Source organism: Ambystoma mexicanum, chromosome 6q (genome assembly GCF_040938575.1).
Source record: "Ambystoma mexicanum isolate Mex_15411 chromosome 6q, UKY_AmexF1_1, whole genome shotgun sequence".
In the NCBI taxonomy this organism is placed as follows: domain Eukaryota; kingdom Metazoa; phylum Chordata; class Amphibia; order Caudata; family Ambystomatidae; genus Ambystoma; species Ambystoma mexicanum.
In genome coordinates, this window is record NC_090937.1 from 605,696,311 (window position 1) to 605,716,489 (window position 20,179).

The window sequence follows — 20,179 nt, forward strand, 5'->3', positions numbered from 1 at the left end:
CTGGTCCTTCAGGAGGGGAGATGGATCGAGAGCAGGCCCTACAGGGGGATCCCGACGAGGGTGACGACGAAGAGCAACAGGGCGATGACGGAGTGGACCAGCCTAAGCCGCAAACACCCTGGCCCCCTTCGCCTCCACCCCAGCAGCTCACTGGGGATATCTCGGTGGACATGCTTACGGCTCTGCATACCCTATGCTCGGAAATGCGGACAAGGTTGTCTGTTGCGCCGGCGGCCCCGCCCGCGTCGCTGGGCCCATCGGAAGAACCACCATCCAAGAGGAGGAGAGTTCACCCCCTCCTCCTTTTCACCTCTCTCTTCCCTCTCCCCCCCTGAGGGATGACACGGAGCCGGACACGTCGACAACGGGCACTGGCACGTACGACGGCGGCCTGGTGGATCGCCTGTCTCCGCCGGCCAGATCTTCACCGCCCGACAAGATTGGCTCCTTCCACGCCATGATCTCCAGGCCCTCAGATGTTCCAGCTCGTCTGGGAGCAGAAGAAAAAGGGTTTCATTTACCAGCGCCGGGAGGCGAAGAGGAAGTCGTGCTTTCCATCCCGTTATTGGATGACATTTGGGACGGAGGGTTGTCCCTCGTGAAGAACTCTTCATCGGCTCCAGTGAAGAGGGATCGATACGAGAAGAAATAGAGTGCCGGACTCTGCACCCAAGTGCCTACTGTAAAGCTTTCTCCAGACTCTGTGGTTCCGGCGGCGGCCAAGAAGTCGTCTTCGGGCGCATCCTCGTCGGCAGCCTCCTCCCCCCCAGACAGTGAGGGGAAGAAGTTGGATGCCATGAGGCGAAGAGTAATTGCTTCGGCAGCGACTACCAAGGCCGCTAACACCCTCGTGGCGCGTTACGTCAGGGAACTTTGGTTCTAGATGGCCCCCCCACCCCCTTCTTGGACTTCCTTCCCGACGACAAGAGGGCTGAGGCATTGGAGATTCTACAGGAATGCAAGACGGCTTCGGACCACGCCATTAATGTGGCCACGGACATTGCTGACACGGGATTCCGTCAAATGGGCAACAACGTTTGCCTTTCATCAGTGAGGCTGGTTGAAGGCCACTAATTTCCGCCAGGATGTTCAGTCGAAGGTGTTGGACGTGCCCTTCAATGGGGACAATATGTTTGGAAAGACTGTGGACAAGTCTCTTCAGGCCATCAAAGCGGACACTGAGACGAAACTCTAATCTGAATTGTAAAATGCATCTTCCATGTAACCATAAGTTGATTTCTAAATGCAAAATTCTATAACTATTATGCCTTCCTCCCTCTGTAACTAGCAACGAATATCTGTAGCAGCGCCATGATGTGCATGGGCTGATGTGCGCTTTAAAAATTCGAATAAATAAGACGGCTCGTGCATTGGGCACGCTTCGACGACAGCCGTCCTTTTGGACTTTTGGAGGGAAATCCCAAAGTTCTTCTAAAGTATTTGGAGGAGGTGCCTCATCCTACCACCAGCCCTCTCGCTCATCGGCCCAGGAGATGGACAGGGGCCGTGCCAATTCTGGAGGTGGATGTCGTGGCCCAGGCGACGCTTCGACGTCAAAACAAGATTGAACCGGCCGTGGAGTCGGGCCCCCACCCGTGCACCCCGGTGGTAGGCCGACTGGCGAACTTTGTCAGTGTTTGGTGTTGGGGAGAATTCTCATAAATGTGCTAATTCCCTTCACCTTAGAGACCCCCAGCAACTTTGCTGAATTTTTAGGGCTTGATTTTTTTTACCTGGAAAGTGTGAGAGCCTTTTTGCCAATTCTTTCATGTATTTTGATGTAGGTTTTACTCTTGGGTTCTTTGATTATGGAGTTTTAAGATAACTCCATAGACATTGTTTCACGTGTTACACAGCACCGTGAGGGCAGTGACACAGGGATGTCTTTTTAGATTTCCCAAAGGTTTACCTTCTCTGGGATAAACTACTGTTTCCCAGAGAATGTAAGGTTAAATTGACTTTACTAGTCTTTTTAAATTCCTAGACCCAGCACACACGATCTTCCTATAGAGTGCTGGAGTGGTTACCTATTATCCCCTGTGTCTAGAAAGTCATGTAGAAGTCAAATGCTACCCTTTTCTATCGAAATGCCTGGTGGCAGTAGTTTTAGAACAAACTACCATGATATATCCAGACCGCGAACACTGGTAGCTAAAAACCGCGCAAGCCATGTTATTCAAGATGGCGCCTTAAGCCCCTTTGTTTAAACGGGTCCTGGTCTTCTTTTTTCGCCACTTCTTTTTGGAAAGGTCCTTCTAGTGTTTCTCTGCTCGCCAAACTAGGTTTGGTCCCTTTGTTTCCATGCCTTTGGCAGGCTTCAGGAATGAAGACCGCCTCCGGCGCCCAAGTGTCTGGGGTGGGCAGGAAGTGAGGGAGGTGCCCAAAACGCCCTATGCTTAGTCTCCTAGGAGACCCAAATGCACTCTGGCGTGATTGGCTGGCTGACTGTCCGGCAAGGATGGCCACCCTGCTGGGTGAGTGGTAGCAGCTGCAATGAATGGGAGAAAACAGTTTAAAAGGCGAGTCTCCTGGACTGGAAAGCAGTCAACCACTGGAACGAAAGAACCAAAGACGAGCTGGAAGAGGACGGGTGCTGCAACTCCTGGACCGTTGGTTTGCCTGGCGAAGCCCTGCTGCAGGTCGGAATTGCCAAGTTCATCTTGATGGAGAAGCCCCTTCAAGGAGTTGGTGGGACCAATCAACTCGTAAGCCACCTGGATACCATTCTCAAAGCTGGCAAGAATTGTCATGGTTTCCACTCATTCGGCGCGTGTGCTGTTTAGTATGCTGGGATTTATTCCATTGCTCATTCGGCGCATGACAAATGCAATACCACAAAATTGGTTGTTTTCTTTCCTTCCAATCTTTTATTCTCTTGAATTCATCAATTGATGGTATAGCAAGTGGTGCCGACACGTGTTTTGACCAAACAGGTCTTTTTCCAGGCTACCATTTTGTAGTTTTTAATACATAAATGTTGGATACATATTTGGTGAGTATGTGGTCCCCAGATCGGGCATTCACCATTCGTGATTTGTGTGACATTTGTGTTTGAACATATTACCGTAGTGGTGAGTCAGTTCCCAATGAAGGTGGTATATACAGTTTTCATATTTGTTTGCAGATTGTTTCATACATTTAAAAAAATATATAAAATTTAACATTCATTGGAAAATATTTCATACATAGGGGGGAGAGAAAAGAGGTTTCCGTGAGCTTACAGGAGAATATTTTTTTGTTTTTTAGTATCGGTAATGGGTTGGTCCAGTCAGTTGGCTAGGGTCTCACCTGGTAAGTGATGAGAAGAGATTGTCTTGGGTCCTGCTTGGTGCAGGTAAGTCAGTTAATGACTGGGTAGTCTGGTTGCAGTGGGCTTTGGTCCACCCAGTTTTAGTTCTCTGAGGTAAGTACCTAAGGATGAGGGAAAAACTACAAAATGGTAGCCTAGAAAAAGACCTGTTTGGTCGAAACACGTGTCAGTACCACTTGCTATACCATCAATTGATGAATTCAAGAGAATAAAAGATTGAAACGAAAGAAAACCACTGCCTTTTGTGGAATTGCATTTGTCATGCGCCGATTGAGCAATGGAATAAATCCCAGCATACTAAACAGCACACGCGCCGAATGAGTGGAAACTATGACACCATGACAATTCTTGCTTGATACACAGAATAGGCACCAGAAGCACAGGCCTTTTTTCAAGTTTCCACCAACTGACTGCTAGTGCACCGCTAACAAGGATGGCGGGCGCAGCAACCCATGGTCCCTGGTGCTCCCAACGCATTCTCGAAGCTGATTAGGATTAACCAGGGGCAAGGACACCAGCTTGTGTGCTTGAACAGCTACTCGAACTGAAGTTACTCCATTTTCTCTGCGTTTTCCGACAATCCCGTGCAGTGCACGAGTCCCCCAACGTCCTCCCTCTTGCCTCCACAACTAAGGCTCAGGAACAGTGAGATCTGCAGCAACTGCCAGGAACCAACTTGTTCAGCTGCATATTTTGCTGCATACTAAGGTACTGTGCCAACACGATTGAGAGAACGCTTCTCTCGCGGTGAAAGGTCGTGAAACTTTCAACTTGCAGGCTTAATCAGCTTGTGACCCAACATATGATTCTTTTTCGTACAAACTACTTTTGAGAATTTTGGCAAAGACTTTACCGTTTACTTCAAGTACTGCTTTTTCCTATCCAAGACACTAGTCCATTGACTTTGGCCTATGCCTATTGAACTGAATCGAATCCGCTAGTTAACTATAACTATTTGCACTGCCTAAGAAAGTATTTGTAATCTTATCTGCTAACTTGTGCCTTTTTACTCCCATTGAAAGTAACTGAAATGCCATTTTGCTCATATTTCAGGGGAGCCTAATTGGTTCATAAACTTATTGGCTTGGTATTGAAGTATATTTGTGTATAATATTAAGTTGGCTCCTTCTAGTGAATGTTTTTTAAATGATTGTTAATAAATGAATAAGTGTTTTACACTTATACAGAAACCTTGATTGTAAGACCTCTGTGTAACCTCTTGTACTGCTCACACTCCCTCTTGAGATAAGCCTGGCTGCTGAGCTCGATACCACAAACTGTGTAGTACAGAATTATACCAAAGGTTGGTTTCTGCTTACACCTGTAGTCCTAATTGTATGTGGTGGTCCCTAAGGGTACTGCATGCAATTCTGCCAAACAGAACTTGTGCAAAGTCTTTTCCGTTTACTTACATGAAGTGCTGCATCCTATACAACGAAAGTATTCGCCCTGCTTAAGAATATTTGTAATTTCTTGTGTTCTATTAACCTTTGCCTTTTACAAACTAGAGAATTCTGTATGCCAACAGTAAGGTATTAATGTCCCCAGCACCCTTGTTACTGAAGTCACCTATGGGTGAAGGTTGTGTCTGTGTGCCATCCTGAAAGGGCCTTGTTTGATCTGGAAACTCGGAGTGTACAATATTGAAGTATATTTGTGTTACTATTTTGTTGCTCCCTTCTAAAAAAGGCTTTATAACTGACTAATAAATTGTTATGCAAGAAACCTTGAGTGTAAGAGTTAATTTCAATACCTGTAACTGTGAATCTTTGTGTAACTACACTACAGCTCACATTTCCCCTCTTGAGATAAGCCTGGCTGCTCTACAAACTACCAACACTTTGTAGTGCAAGCTTATACCAAAGGTTGGGTTGCCTATACCTGCAGTCATAGTTGTTTGTAGTGTCCCCAATGGGTAGTGCATTCAAACTTTACATAACATTGGCAACAGTAGTTCACACAAGAAAAGGTATTTAAACCTTATAAGAAATCTAAATGACTTCTCTTTGACACTAAATGTGCTGCTTGTGTCACCATACAAAAAATAGATGACTATGGAGTTTGTCAGACTCCAAAAACAGTGGAAACACATAATCCAAATTGGGTCAAAACAGATGAGAGTGAGAAAAAAGGTCTCACTCAGGAGTTTAAAGTCCTAAAGTCGAGCAAAAGAGCCGGTGTTCTCTAAGTGAGGAGGAATTTAGCACTGAAATGAAAATTCTCCCTAACAGCGCCTCTATCAAGGTGTACCTGGCTGACATATTCCGTTACACAAGACTTCCTGGTAAGCCTTCCCTGTGATTGCACAGGCTCGTCAAGGAGTTCCTCAAAGGCCTCTTCAGGTCTTTTCCACCAATGAAGGCTCCTGCTCTATCTTGGGAGCTCAACATGGTTTTAACTAAGCTCATGGGGCCTCCTTTTGAGACGATGCATCAGGCCCCTCAGAAGTTTGTCTTGTGGAAGACTGCTTTCCTTGTGGCGATCAGCGCGGCCAGACGGTTCGGGGGAGATCCTGGCGCTCTCTTGCAAGCAGCTATACTTGTCCTGCCATGGTGGGGTGGTGCTGCCGGCCCAACCCACCTTTATGCCGAAGGTTCCTTCTGAATTACACCTTAATGAGCCCTTGGTTCTACCAGTCTTCTTCCCGCACCCTTCAGTGTCGGTGGAGAGGACGTTGCATTGGTTGGACATTGCTTGAGCCTTGAAGATTTATGTGGCATACACCAAGGATTTTCGCAAGATATCTCAACTCATTGTTAATTTTTGACATGTGAATCATGGGAAGGCCCTTTCATGTCCAGGTGTCTCTCTGGCTGCATCACGCACTCTGGCCAACAGACAGCTTCAAGGTGGCTGGGAGCCTATTCCACCAGAGTCATCACAGTGACAACAGCGTTTGTTGAAAAAGATTATTAGAACAGAACAAGAGATCAAACAAGTATTCTGAAGCAGGTAAGTACTTTTGAACCCCCCACCCCCAATGCAGAGCAAGTTAACCCCTTCCTGGAAGGAAGGCAACACCACACAATCCGAGGAGAGAAGAGTCATTCAGGGAGCCAGGCCAGTCCAAAGTTAATTGGGCAAAATTCTAAGTGAGCTGAAGCACTTCTTATAGGTAGTTGAAAGTGTTGCACAATGTTTTTGAAGTCTTTGTAGAAAAGACAAATCAATGTAGCGTCACAAGCTGATTAGGCTTGTGAGGTAAAGAAGCTGTTAGCAACTTTACTGAAGCAACCAAGACAAGACTCAACTGAGATCAAGTAAGGCTACATAAGAGGTAAGTACTCTCAGACTGTACGGTACCTTTGGTTAGAAGAAATGGTTCCAGCTGGCTTCTGTTCCTGTGTGGGTCTGCAACTCCTGTTCCTGGACCTCAGTCATGGGGACAAGAGGGAGGACTTTTGGGGACTCCTGCAACGGGATGGTCGGTGACAGAAAAAGACAAACTTCTATTCCGCGGCACTTCACGGTTTCAGCTCCTCACGTCTCAGCAAATGGCACTAACGCGGATACCACTTTGGAGTTTTCTTGCATCTGGGGGCCAGCGCTCTGGTGAGGTGGCTCAGGCTTGGTCAGTCCTGCTTACTATGAGTCCGGGGGATCTTCCAACAGCTCGGGTCTTACTTAAAAGTGATGCACTCCAATCTGGTGTTCCTCTCCCTGGCACTTCGGTTCCTGCAGCAGCAAGGAAGTACAGCCAGCTCCTAGAGGATGTCCAGACAAGTTCACTTTGGAGTTGATTGGTCCGACCAACTCAAGGGGAGAAGTCACCATGCCCATAAATAGACACGCGCTGCGTCCGTTGTTCAGTTCCATTTTTCCGCACTTTGTGGGGCCTTGCAACGTCGTTGCTCAGTTCAGTATAATTTATCTAAATCTATTTCGACAAATATTCCTTATCGTTCTCGATGGCTTCTTCATCAGAGCCGACGACGCTGCGATCCGGCTTTAAGAAGTGTCGAGACTGTGGTAAAAAAAATGTCAATAACGGATCCACACAGGGTCTATTTATGGTGCTTGGGGTCCGAGCACCATTGTTCGGAGTGTGAGGACTGCATGTCCATGACGGCGAAAGCCCTGAAGGAGCGAAAGGGGAAGCTCGAGAGAGAGAGGTAAGTCAGCTAAATCCTCCTCGAAGGTTTCATCGGCCGAATCGAGACATTCGTCTCCTCGCCGTCGAAAACACTCCCATTCCAGATCTCGAAGCAGCTCCCACCATTCTCAAGCTGAGTGGGAGGAATTCAGAAAGAAAATGTTAAGCGTCTTTGAGAACGCAGCCTCGACCCCCTCGAAGACAGCTGAGGGTGATACCCCGGGTGAAAAACCCAAAAAATCAAAACGCTGCGAGTCGCAGTACCCAGCGAAACATTCCACCCGAGAGCGCCATGAGCCATCGGGTAAGAAGGCACCGTCTTCGCAGTCGTCGAGGGTTCCTTCAACGCTGTCGTCGAAGATTCCTTCGACGCACGGGTTGGCGCCATCGACGCCGTTGTCAAAGGGTTCCTCGACGCATCGGCCGATCGACTCGACGCCGATGAAAGAGAGGACCAAGGCTCCACAGCCAACAGTGTTTTCAAGGGCCTCCGGCACGACGCCGAGACCGTCGTCGATACCCTCGAGTAGGATCCCGATCCTCTCAAATTCTTCGAGGCACCTTCCTGTTTTCGACGCCATATTCGGCGCCTTCGAGGCCAGTTACATCGACTTCGACATTTTCTCGTCCAATAACGACTAGTTTGGCTCCTTCAGCCCTAGAAATGGGCTTTACTCAATTTAGGAGATCAGAATACCCTGGTCTTTCTTCAATTTATGAAGAGAGAGAAGACTCTGACCAAGAAACTTTTGGTTTACAAAGATCCTCACTGCCTGCTGCAGAGGATTTCACCTCTGAAGAAAGGAGGCTGAAGGAACTACAAGACTCACTTCATGAGGCCAGTGGACTTGACACTTCCCCAGAAGTGGAATTTGTAAAGCCAGACCCAGGGGAACATGCCGAAACAGAATAATTGAGTTTATGGTCTGGTCTGCGCCTTCACCTGTTTTCCAACAGGATGATCTAACAGATATATTGGACAAAGGTCCACAGGAGGACCCGGTGGTCCCCTTCCATGCAGCCCTGCAGAGAAAAATTGCATCCAATTGGGAGACTCCCGAAGTCATCCCAGCAGTCAATAAAAGACTGTCGACAAAGTATAGGGTAGCGGCTGCTGACCCTGAATACCTGTCAAAACACCCGACCCCAGAGAGCCTGGTGGTTCAAGCGGCAACTTCATCCAGCAGTAGGACTGCTTACCCTACTTTCCCACAGGACAGGGATGACAAGTGGTACGACTCTATGGCAAAGAAAGTCTTCTCTGCCTGTAGTATGGCGTTGGAGTCCATCAACGCCACCTGTACGCTCGCCAGGTTCAGTCGCACATTATGGGAGTGTGCTTCATCAGCGGCTGACTGCATACCCGATGGAGAGGAGAAGGAAGCCTTCCTTAACATCATTCAAGATGGCAAGGATGCCATGTGCGAGTCTCTTCAAACTGGCATCGATTCCGCTGACAGTATCAGCAGGGCCATGGCGGCTAGTACAACAATCCGCAGGCATGCGTGGTTGCGAAAGTCTGGCTTTGCTCCAGATGTACAGGCCAGACTTTTCAATATGCCCTTTGATGGCTCTTCGTTATTCGGAAAAAAGGCTGATGACAGTCTGGAAAAGTTAGACGTCCAAGGCAGCAGCAAAATCTTTAGGAGCTGCTATCCGCCAGACTCCTTTTCGCCCCTCAGGAACCTCTGGCAGAGGAAAGTCCTTTCGCTATTATTCCTCATTCGGAAAAGGCAGAGGGCAGCCGGCTCAAAGAGGCCAAAGGAGATCCACCCGAGGTGGATGGGTCAAAGGTACTAAGACCGCAGCAGGTGCCTCTTAACCCTCGGCATCTGCATCAGCCGCCCCCAAACCACTCTGAGGCCTTCGCACACAAGACACCTGTGGGGGTCCGGTTAACTCACCATCTGACGGAATGGCAGGCTATAACGTCATATGCTTGGGCGTTGAAGACAGTTGCCCAAGGTTACTGCCTACCTTTTCCACACATCCCTCAGTCATCCACCGGGGAACAGCTCCCGAAAAGTTCCAGATCCGCTCCTCTTGCAAGAAATTATGGACCTGCTAGAGAAAGGTGCCATAGAACCGGTACCTGTAGCGGACAGGAACAAGGGCTGGTACTCTCCCTACTTTCTCATACCAAAGAAGGACGGAGGACTGAGACACATCCTGGACTTAAGAGAATTGAACAAGTTCCTCAGGAAGGACAAGTTCAAGGTGGTAACTCTCTCTCAGATCCTTCAGGCCCTCCAGCTCCAGGACTGGCTGGTATCTCTGGACCTTCAGGATGCTTATTTCCATGTGCCAATCCATCTCAAGCACAGGAAATACCTGAGGTTCGCAATTGGCAACTCATTATCAATTTCGAGTTCTGCCATTTCGGCTGAACTCCGCCCCGAGGGTCTTCACCAAGCTGATGTTGGTAGTGGCGGCGAGTCTAAGGAGGGAAGGGATCCACGTCTATCCCTACCTGGACGATTGGCTGATCAGGGCCGTATCTTCGGAACAGGCCCGGACCCAGCTAGATTATGTCTGCCTCTTCCTTCACAGACTGGGCTTCTCCCTCAATTTAAAGAAGTCACTGATGATACCATCTCAGAGACTCCAGTTCATTGGAGGGGTCCTGGACACTTCCCTGGGAAAAGCCTCGCCACCAGAGGTGAGGGCTCAAGATATTCTACAGATGGTCACCAAGTTTCAAAATGCCCAACGTCTCCCAGCCTTCGACTTTTTGAGGTTGCTAGGCCTCATGGCATCCTGCATCTTCCTTGTGCCAGAGACTCGCCTGAGAATGAGATCTCTTCAGTGGGCACTGAGAAGTCAGTGGTCACAATTCTCTGGGAGAATGACAGATCTCTTCCGGATTCCAGACAAGGTAGCCCACGACCGTCAGTGGTGGACCTATTCGGAGAAAATCTTGAAAGGAGAACTGTTTTGGCAACCATGGCTGGAGATAACAGTAGTCACAGACGCCTTACTCACAGGGTGGGGAGCCCATGCCAACGACTTGACCATCAGCGGTCGTTGGTCTCCATCGGAGTCCAGACTACATATCAACCTATTAGAGCTGAGAGCGATCAGACTAGCGCTGAAAGCTTTCCTGCCATCAGTACAGGGGAGAAATGTCCTGATAATGACGGACAACATGGTGGCCATGCACTACCTCAACAAAACGAGGAGGCGTAGGTTCACTGCCACTGTGCAGAGAGGCAATGCAGCTCTGGTGTTTGGGCAATTCGGGAAGGAATCTCTTATCGGCAGTCCATCTAGCCGGAGAGAAGAATTTGACAGCGGACGCTCTGAGCAGGCAGAGCACAGTCTCCCACGAATGGGAGCTAGCTCAGGAAGTCCTTCAAGAGATCTTCGCCCTTTGGGGAACCCCTCAGGTGGATCTGTTTGCCACAAGCACCAACAGGAAGTGCGATCTGTTCTGTTCAAGGGAATTTCCCCCGAGAGGAGCTCTGGGAGACGCGTTCGTAGTGGACTGGGAGTTTCCACTCCTATGCGTTTCCACCAGTCCCCGTTATTCCTCAAATGATCGGGAGCTTGAGAAGATTCCGGAAAACCATGATCTTAATTGCCCCGGACTGGGCCAGGAGAACGTGGTACCCGGACCTTCTAGATATGTCCATCTGTCCTCCAATCCGTCTTCCACCCAAAGAGAATCTTCTCTCGCAGATGGGAGGTCAGGTTCTCCATCCAGACATCAGAACCCTCAACCTTCACGCTTGGCTTCTGAAAGGTTGCGGTACAAGGATTGGGATCTCCTTGATGACGTCATGGAGGTGTTGTTTTCGGCCAGAAGACCGGCAACAAAGTCTTCATACCGCTGCCGTTGGAACAAGTTTTGCAGCTGGTGTAGGGAAGAGAATATCAACCCTTTTTCATGCGGTACACCAACGGTGCTATCGTTTCTACTCTACTTGGCAAACTCAGGCCTTCAAGTTGGCACTGTAAAAGGCTATCTCGCAGCGCTTTCTATCTTCAAGCGCACTGCGGAGGAACCATCGTATTTCAAAATTCCTCTAGTGGTACAATTTCTCAAGGGTCTGACTAATGTTTACCCTCCAAAACCATTCCAGGTTCCATTATGGGACTTAAATTTAGTCTTAAACTTCTTAATGGGCACTCCATTCGAGCCACTTAACTCTTGCGCATTAAGATTTCTCACGCTTAAAACTGTCCTACTTGTAGCACTAACATCGGCTAGGAGGGTGAGTGAGCTACACGCTCTCTCCTGTAAACCCCCTCATACAATCTTCTACAAGGACAAGGTTGTCCTCCAGGTGAAGCCTAATTTTCTCCCAAAGGTGGTTTCTGAATTCCATATTACTCAGAAAATTACCTTGCCTTCATTCTACCCTCCTCCCCATCCAGGGAAAGAGGAGGAAAGGCTACACAGGCTGGACCCTAGGCGAGCTCTCAGCTTTTACATCAGCAGAATGGCTAGAATCAGGCAAGCAGACCAGCTGTTTGTAGGATACTCGGGTCATAAGTTGGGACTACCCATAACAAAACGAACCATCTCCAGGTTGATTATCTTGGCCATCCTGGAATGTTATAGACTAGCAGGGAAAGAGCCACCACAAAACCTCAGGGCACATTCAACCAGGGGTATCGCAGCTTCTTCGGTTCTCCAGAGAGGGGTACCGGTCCAGGACATATGTGCGGCTGCCACATGGTCTTCCGCTCATACATTCACAATTTTACAATCTGGATTCCTCCACTGCTCAAGAGACCAGATTTGGCAAAGCCGTATTACACTCGGTCCATCCCTAAAGGGATACATAACACTATCACTCCCTCCTCCAATTACATACCACTGCTATGGGAGTCTATCAAAGATAAGGAATACGTCGGAGGACATGATCCCTTCGAAGAACAAGTTACTTTCTTACCTGGTAACGTTCTTTCGACGGGATGTTCCTCCGACGTATTCCTTATCGCCCCTCCCATCCATCCCCGCAGTGATAACTTCCCTTGTGGTTGCAGCTTTCGCTCCTTCAAGGTTACTAACCAATTCAGGCATGTCTTTCTTATACTACAAAACGGAACTGAGCAACGGACGCAGCGCGTGTCTATTTATGGGCATGGTGACGTCGGCGCCGATACGGTGGCCGTCGAGGGACATCGACTCGGCAGACATTGACGCGCAGCGCCCTCTACAGAAAAAATTTCCGAGGCCAGCAAACTGGAAACGTATATCAAACATTAGGAATACGTCGGAGGAACATCCCGTCGAAAGAACGTTACCAGGTAAGAAAGTAACTTGTTCTTCTACTTTGTGTGATCTTGGGCACTGGACCCTCATCTACTTCATGTGCACCACTTTTTGTGTGTTACACAGCACCCTCAGAGCAGTGACACAGAGTTGTCTTCGAGACTTCCCACTGACTCCATTTTTCTGGGGATGACTACTGTCCCCCAGAAACAGGTAAAGTTGCCATTAACTTTATATAGTCACTTTATAAATCAGCCGGCCAATCACCTTTGGGTGCATTCCTGTAACCAAGGGGATTAAGCACAGGGAGTTTGTCACCTCCCTCACTTCCTGCCCTGCCCCTGCCAGACATACTGGAGCCAGAGGCGTGCTTCACTTGTGAATCCCGCCAAAGACCAAACAAACAAATGGACCAAACCTGCTTTGGCATGCAGAGTAAATCTCAAGAAGGACCTTTCCAACAAGAAATTGTGAAAAAAGACAACCGTGGCCGTTTAAACAAAATGGGCACCCATGGGTGCTTTACCAAGGCTGCAATTGCAGCCCGTGGTAAAAACACACAATGGTAGTAAAAAGTAAACCACTGCCACCAGCCATTAAGTGTAGAAAGGGTAACATTAAATGTTTTAATTGAGAAACTAGACAAAGGGGATACTAAGTAACCCCTACAGCACCCTAGCGTAAGATGGTGTGTACTGGGTCTAGAAAGTTGCAATGTACTAAACTCAATTTCACTTCACTGCTCTTGGAAACAGTAGTTTATCCAAGAGAAGGTATTTAAACCTTTGGGAAATCAGAAAGACTTCCCTGTGACACTGCACTGAAGGTGCTGTGTGTCGCAATGTAAAGATAGCACCTATGGAGTTTGTCTCTCCCCAACAAAAAAAATAAACGGAGTTCAAATTACATTAAAAAACATGAGAGAGTGGGGAAAAGAGTCTCGCCCTCTCCAGGAAAATAAAAAAAAGTCCTTAAATCCAGCAAAGTTGCTGGTGGTCTCTAATGTAGAGAGGAATTTGCACATTTCTGACACTTCTCCCCAACAATCCCTAAGGTGGCCACATGGGCCTCCCCATCGGCCTTCTGCAAGCACTACTGCTTGGACGTAAGTGCCAGGGTAGATTCTGTATTTTGAAAGGCTGTCCTCAAGAACCCATCGCAAACTAGTTACTCGCAGTCCTCCTTAAGGGCTTTTTCGGTTGTAACAGTCTGCAATACGGAGGAAAGGGGATGGCACGTGGGAGTAATTAAGTTACTCAGCGTAGTGACTAACGTACTCCATAGTCCCATTTTCCTCCATACGACCCTCCGTCCTCCCCACAAATAAGTAGGTCAGGCTAAATTAGCTGTCTGGCATGTTCAAAGGGACAAAGGCCAGGCGGGGAAGGGCTGGGCTATGATGGCGTGGTCATGCCCGTAGCCGTTCCTGAAAAGTGCAAATGCTGTTTTTTTTTAGGAGGAAAAGTTGTTCCGGACCCGTCCCTTGGAAGGGACACCCATACAATGTGGAGGAATGGGGACTATGGACTAGGAGTACATTTGTCACTACTGTGAGTAACCTTTAATTATTAGACCGCTCTTTAGCCACATTTCAGAGCATTTAATTGCTTATGGATGTGTCATTGTTTTCAACCCAACCTGCAATCTTACTTTGGTTTTATTAGTCAGTAAGAGGCTCATTTGTATGTACCAATAGTTATTAACTTCCAATATCTCCAACATTATAGTAAAAAGTAATCTACCATTGTTTTGACTAGTAATGTACTTTGTGAATTGTTCTAAACTATTGGTCCACGTTTTTTACTTAATTCTTGCTTAAATTGTATTTTGCGTTTTTTATTGACCCCTTTATTTAGGTTGACAGTCCATTGGAAGAAGCAATCAAATTTTTAACGCCGTTGAAGAATTTAGTTAAGAACAAAATAGAGACGCATCTTTACGCTTTTGAAATTTACTTTCGTAAAGGTAAGCATTGGTTTGAATGTGTATATGGCCATTTATGATAAGAGTTGTGTAATTGTAAACTGTGAGTTAAGCTACTGGGGTAGTTTTGCTGATGCATTGTAAAACAGTTATTGAAATAAATGTCGTCATAATTCTCCAGCATGGAATCTTTTACAGATGCCAGGCTGGGAATCCTTGCTAATATTAAAGCAGTTCAACTTTTAAGCATAAACTGCTGGTCAATTATATAGCCTATTGCCGTCACTTTGGGTCATACTGCCTCAGCCAATGGCAGCCCTCCTTGGCTCCACCCCTGGTGTTGATCTTTCGATTCTTTCCTGCGATTCTTTACTGCACGTTTCGTGTTGGTAGTTCTCGTGCTTCACTTCGAAATATCAACTTATTTCATCTGTTTTTGGTATATCGTCAATCTTTTTCCTTCATCAGTAGCAGGGATCTTTTGCCGGTGAAGATCTGGACATCGGAAGATCGTCTAGCCGTGAGATGCCTTCTACTCGACTTTGAGGCTGTTGGGCCAAGTTTTTATGCAGTACCCTATGGGAACACTACAAACAACTCTGACTACAGGTATAGGGAACTCAACCTTTGATACAAACTTGTACTACACAGTTTTGGTAGCGTGTTGAGCAGCCAGGCTTCTCTCAAAAGGGGTTAATGTGAGCTGTAGTGGAGTTACACAGAGATTTACAATTACAAGTATTCAAATAAACTCTACACCCAAGGTTTCTTGAATAAACATTTATGTATTTGTCGGTTAGAATAAGCCTTCGTCAGAAGGGAGCAATATAAAAGTAACACACACATACACTTCAATACTGTACACTCTTACATCCTAAATCAGTAAAGACCCTTTTGGGATGGCCCACACACTCAGCCTCAGCTGGTGGAGTTGTCCCTGGTGTGACTTTGGACTGTCCTCTCGGGGATGTCCTGGTTTGATGCACAGGCGTGCCATCTTTCTGGTTTCCTGAGACCTTGGGTTTCCCATTTGTCTCCTTCCTGGAAATAGAAGTTTGTTTCTCCTGTGGACTGGGTGTTATAGGTTCATCTGTAACAACCCACTGAGTCATTTAAAGCAGCTCTTTGGCCTTTTTTTAGTCTGCCCCTGCTTCCTTTTACTGGGAGGCCTGGACGTGCTTGATACAACTCCCAAGAGTTTTTAAGTCATTCCCCAGCAGGACTCTCCCAGGCACCTCACTTTGTACACTGACAGGTATTCTTACAGTCATATTCTTTCACTGGATGAGAGCTGGTAGTATTGGAACATCTGGATAGTGCCTCCAGCAAGCTTAGTGGGACATTTGGGTGCCTTAGCAATAATCTCAGGTTTAAAAAATGTTTCATCCACCACTGTGATGCTGGCCCCAGTGTCTCTAATGGCAGGGGTGTCCTGACCATTTACAAGTACACTGTCCTTGTAGAATTCCTTTGTGTTATCTGGTATCGAGTTATAGAAATCTACGTTCTGCTGTTCCCACAGACCCAGGGACACTAAGGAAACACTGGCAGAGACTCCAATGGGGTCTTAAACCAATGGTTGAAAGTTTCCACTTGCCATATGCACTTCTCCCTCAGGGGTGAAGGCTAAGAAGGCTGTGTGGACCCCTGAAGGTTTACCCTTGCATCTGGGATCCCCCTTTCACATGGTCAGCTGACCCACAAGCATAACATTTTCCAAATGTTTTGAACAATGAGAGCTTCTGCTGACCTCCCTCTGGTGTGGCACAAGAGGTTTCACTAGACTGACCTGGTTTCCCAAATGACCTAACCTTCTTATGTTTGTGGACCTCTTTTGGATGGGAGGTTTTAGAATTCTTTCATCTTTCTTGTGCTGCTTCCCCTCATCCTTTTTGAGTGGCCCCAGAATCCTTGAGTAGCCCTGTTGGCAACCCATAAGTCAGCAGCTTTTGCTAGCTTCTTGGGCTCAATCTCTTGAGTCAGCCAAGTGCTGTCTAAACTCAGGAGAGCAGACCTCAAAAATAGATTCCAACAAAATCAGATTCTCATTCCTTCAAAAGTGTTAACTTTGTAACCCTTAGCCCAACCATCTAAGTTTTTCAAACATTCACACACCCAGGTAGCCCAAGAGGTACCATCAGTCTTTTTGAGGGTCCTAAACCTCTTAAGGTACTGGGAAGGAGTTTTCCCAAATCTAGCTATCAAAGCTAGCTTCACATTTTCATACTCCAATCTTTCAAGTTCTCCAGCATGAGGTCTGGAATGGATTCACATGCTCATGAATATTCCCCGTCAGTCTGGGAATCCTCGGTAAAGAAAAAAATCAGTATCAGTTTCATTTCTGATCTGTCTTTCTTAGTAGTAACCAATCGCTGGTCTCTGGGTCATACTGCCCCCAGCCAATGACTGCCTTCTCCCTAAGCCCCGCCCCTGGCAGCCATCCTCAGATTTTACCGCAAGTTCAAGTGTTGGGAGTCCTTGTGCTAGAGCTCTCGAGCTTTTACTGTGTTTTGTGCTTTTTCAAAGAGATATAACTGATTTTTCCGGTTTTATCGAGCCTTAAGCTCCACCGTTTCTACTACTGATCAACGGGGACCCGTTTCGGATTTTTCTACGCCCCTCAAGGGTGACGTTTTCATAGAGTTACGCTTCTTGGAGGATTCCAGAAGTTTCTGAGGCCTACCCCGCGGACGAGAGGATCATGACCGAGGAGAAGGGAAGCTCGACTCCCGGCAAACTGTTCAGGATCTGCCCTGGATGCAGCCTACAGTATGTGTTCAAGGAGGACGAGCATTTGAAATGCCTATACTGCCTCCACGAGGACAAAACGCATGTGGAGAAGGACTGCACGTTTTGCATGAACATGTCGGATCGGACTATGAGGGATCGTCGGACCCGTCTCTCCAACTGGCTGGAAGGCAAGAGCCCAGCAGGTGAGAAGAAGTCAGAGCGGTCTTCTAAGTCCTGTGAGGGCGCCCCGGCGACGGGGGCCCAACAGAAGGCAAAGCACCGTGAGTCCGCGGGCACCAGGAGTGCCGAACGATCGTTCTCCTCGGCTGCCAGGCAGGGCGCACCTTCACCGACGCCATCAACCACAAGCCAACACTCTGGCTCAGGGACAAGAAAACCCGAGAACCGGCTAAGCTTCTGGAGAGGCCCTGGTCGATCTCGAAGGAACCGGCCGAAGGGGAGCGAGATGGTGACCCTCCCCCTAAGGTGAAGGCCTCAAGCGCGCCCAAGGTGGTGAAGGTCTTGAGCCCGGCCAAGGCCTTGATTGAGGGAGTCGCTGCGGCCCTGGCGAAGCCTGTGGAGGCTACCCCATTGGATGCGGCCCTGCCTCCGCGGAGAGAAATCCTCTTTTAAGCCCATCGAGAAGACCGCCGTGAAGACCCCGGTGGAAAAAGAGGGTGAGGGGCCGGTAGCCGTTACGGACACAACCTCCGAGGAGGAACTGACCGAGAATTTGGAAGAGGCCTGGTTCCACGGGAGGACTCCCGACGAGGGGGGACGACGAGAGTGAGGGTGGCAGCGACGAGGTTCCCGTGGAGGAGGAGCAGCCGTCGCACCCGCCACGCCCGTCAAAGCCCGAGCCGCAGGACAACTCGGCGGCCATTTTTACGGCACTCCAAGCCTTATGCACGGAGATGAGGACGAGACTGCTGCTACCCCCGACGGACGACCCAGCTAAACCTGGTCCGTCGGGAAGCCCTCCAAACAAGAGGAGAATTCATCCAGCGCCCTTTCAGCCCTCACGGCCTTCTCAGCCTTTGTCGCCTTCCCGGGTTCCCAGGGATGACAGGAACAGACACAACCACGACAGGGACGGATGATGACGATGGCGGTGACGATAGGACTGACCTCCCATCTCCGATTCCTCGGGCGTCCCCTCCCGACGAAATTGGCTCCTTCCACGCCATGTTTGCCAGGGCGTCCGAGCTTTTTCAGCTCTGCCCTAAAGAGAAGGAAGGCTTCCTCTATCTATGGCGCGAGGCCAAGAGGAAGACTGTCCTCGCAGTGCCGTTGCTGGATGACATCTAGGACGAGGAACTTGTCCTCCTGAAGAACCCATCCACGAAGCCTGCCAAGAGGGACCGATACGAGAGGTACCGGGTCCCCAACGCCACCCCGTTGTGCCTTAGGGCACAGCCGACCCCGGATTTGGTCGTCTCAGCAGCGGCCAAGAAGAAAGCGGGAGGGGGGGGCATCGGCTTCATCTTCAACTTCCCCACCAAACGGCGAGGGAAAGAAACTGGACGCCATGGGACGACGAGTCATCTCGGCGGCGACGACGATCAAGGCGGCCAACGCCCTAGCGATCGTGGCCCGCTACATCAGGGAATTGTGGTACAAGACCGCCCCCCTGTTGGATTTCCTACTGGACGACAAGAGAGTGGAGGCCCTGGCGATCCTACAGGAAGGTGAGTTGGCACCATAACGGTAGCCACGGACATTGCCGACACCGGTTCACACCAGTTGGGCAACAGCGTTTGCCTTAAGATGGCGGGGGTGGCTCAAGGTGACGGATTTCCGCCAAGACGTAAAGGCGAAGGTTCTGGACATGCCCTTCGACAGGAACAATCTGTTTGGAAAAACAATGGATAAGTCACTGCAGGCCATCAAGACCGACGCAGAAACGGCTCGGGCCTTGGGAGTTCTGCAGCAACGGCGGCTTCCCTTTCGGAACTCCGGATGAAAGCAGGGTGCCTCCAAAGGATTCAGCGGCGGCTCCTCGACGTACCGTCAGGCGGCCCGCTCCTCGTCGCAAGAAGCTTACAGGGGACGAGGTAAGTCAGGTGGATCTCGCCGTCGCCGCCAAGGAGGCAAAGGCGGCAAGGCCGCTTCCAAGCAAGACTGAACCAGCCGTTGCGTCGGGCCCCCACCAAAGCACCCAGGTGGGAGGCCTGCTGACGAAGTTTATCAGCGTGTGGGGTCCATCTCCACCGACCGTTGGGTGCTGGATGCCCTGGCCCACGGGCACACTCAGGAATTTCTCAAGAAGTGCCCCCGAATTCCTCCCATGGTCAGGAAGGAAAACCACGTCCCTCAACTGCTGTTAGAGGTAAGGGCAATGCTCAAGCAAGGAGCCATCAAGCTCGTCCCAAAGAGGCTCCGGGGCTCTGGAGTATATTCAAGATACTTCCTCGTCAGAAAGAAGACAGGAGGATGGCGTCCCATCCTGGACCTGAGTCGACTAAACGGATACATCAATGAACAGAAGTTCCGGATGGTCACCTCCAGCACGTGCTGGGCCAGCTGGAGGAAGGCGACTAACCTATCGTCGTTGGATTTGGAGGATGCGTACTTTCACATCCCCATACTAAAAGGACACCGAAAGTTTCTCAGGTTCGTGGTCCAGGACGGCACTACCAGTTCAAGACCCTCGCATTCGGATCGAAGTCGGCGCCCAGGGTATTCACCAAGTGCCTAGCGCCAGTGGCGGTGCGGCTGCAACTGCAGGGGATCCACATCTACCCCTACCTGGACGATTGGCTCATCCGAGCAAGAACAAGGGAACTCGCCGTCGAACACACAGCGAAGACCGTCCGGCTGCTCATGTACCGGATTTTCCATCAACTTCCCCAAATCCCACCTGGTTCCGTCGCAGGTCGCACTGTTTCTGGGAGCCAGGCTC

The 20,179-nt window shown here is 49.0% G+C and overlaps 1 protein-coding gene across 1 annotated transcript in view; it reads left to right on the forward strand.

Moving 5' to 3' along the window:
- The window catches only part of NAA15 (N-alpha-acetyltransferase 15, NatA auxiliary subunit), a 1,171,626-nt gene that overhangs the window by 952,908 nt on the left and 198,539 nt on the right, over nt 1-20,179 (forward strand). The window contains exon 16 of the mRNA XM_069631086.1: nt 14,481-14,589. Coding sequence (XP_069487187.1) covers nt 14,481-14,589 — 109 coding nt within the window. The remainder of the gene's footprint in view (nt 1-14,480; nt 14,590-20,179) is intronic.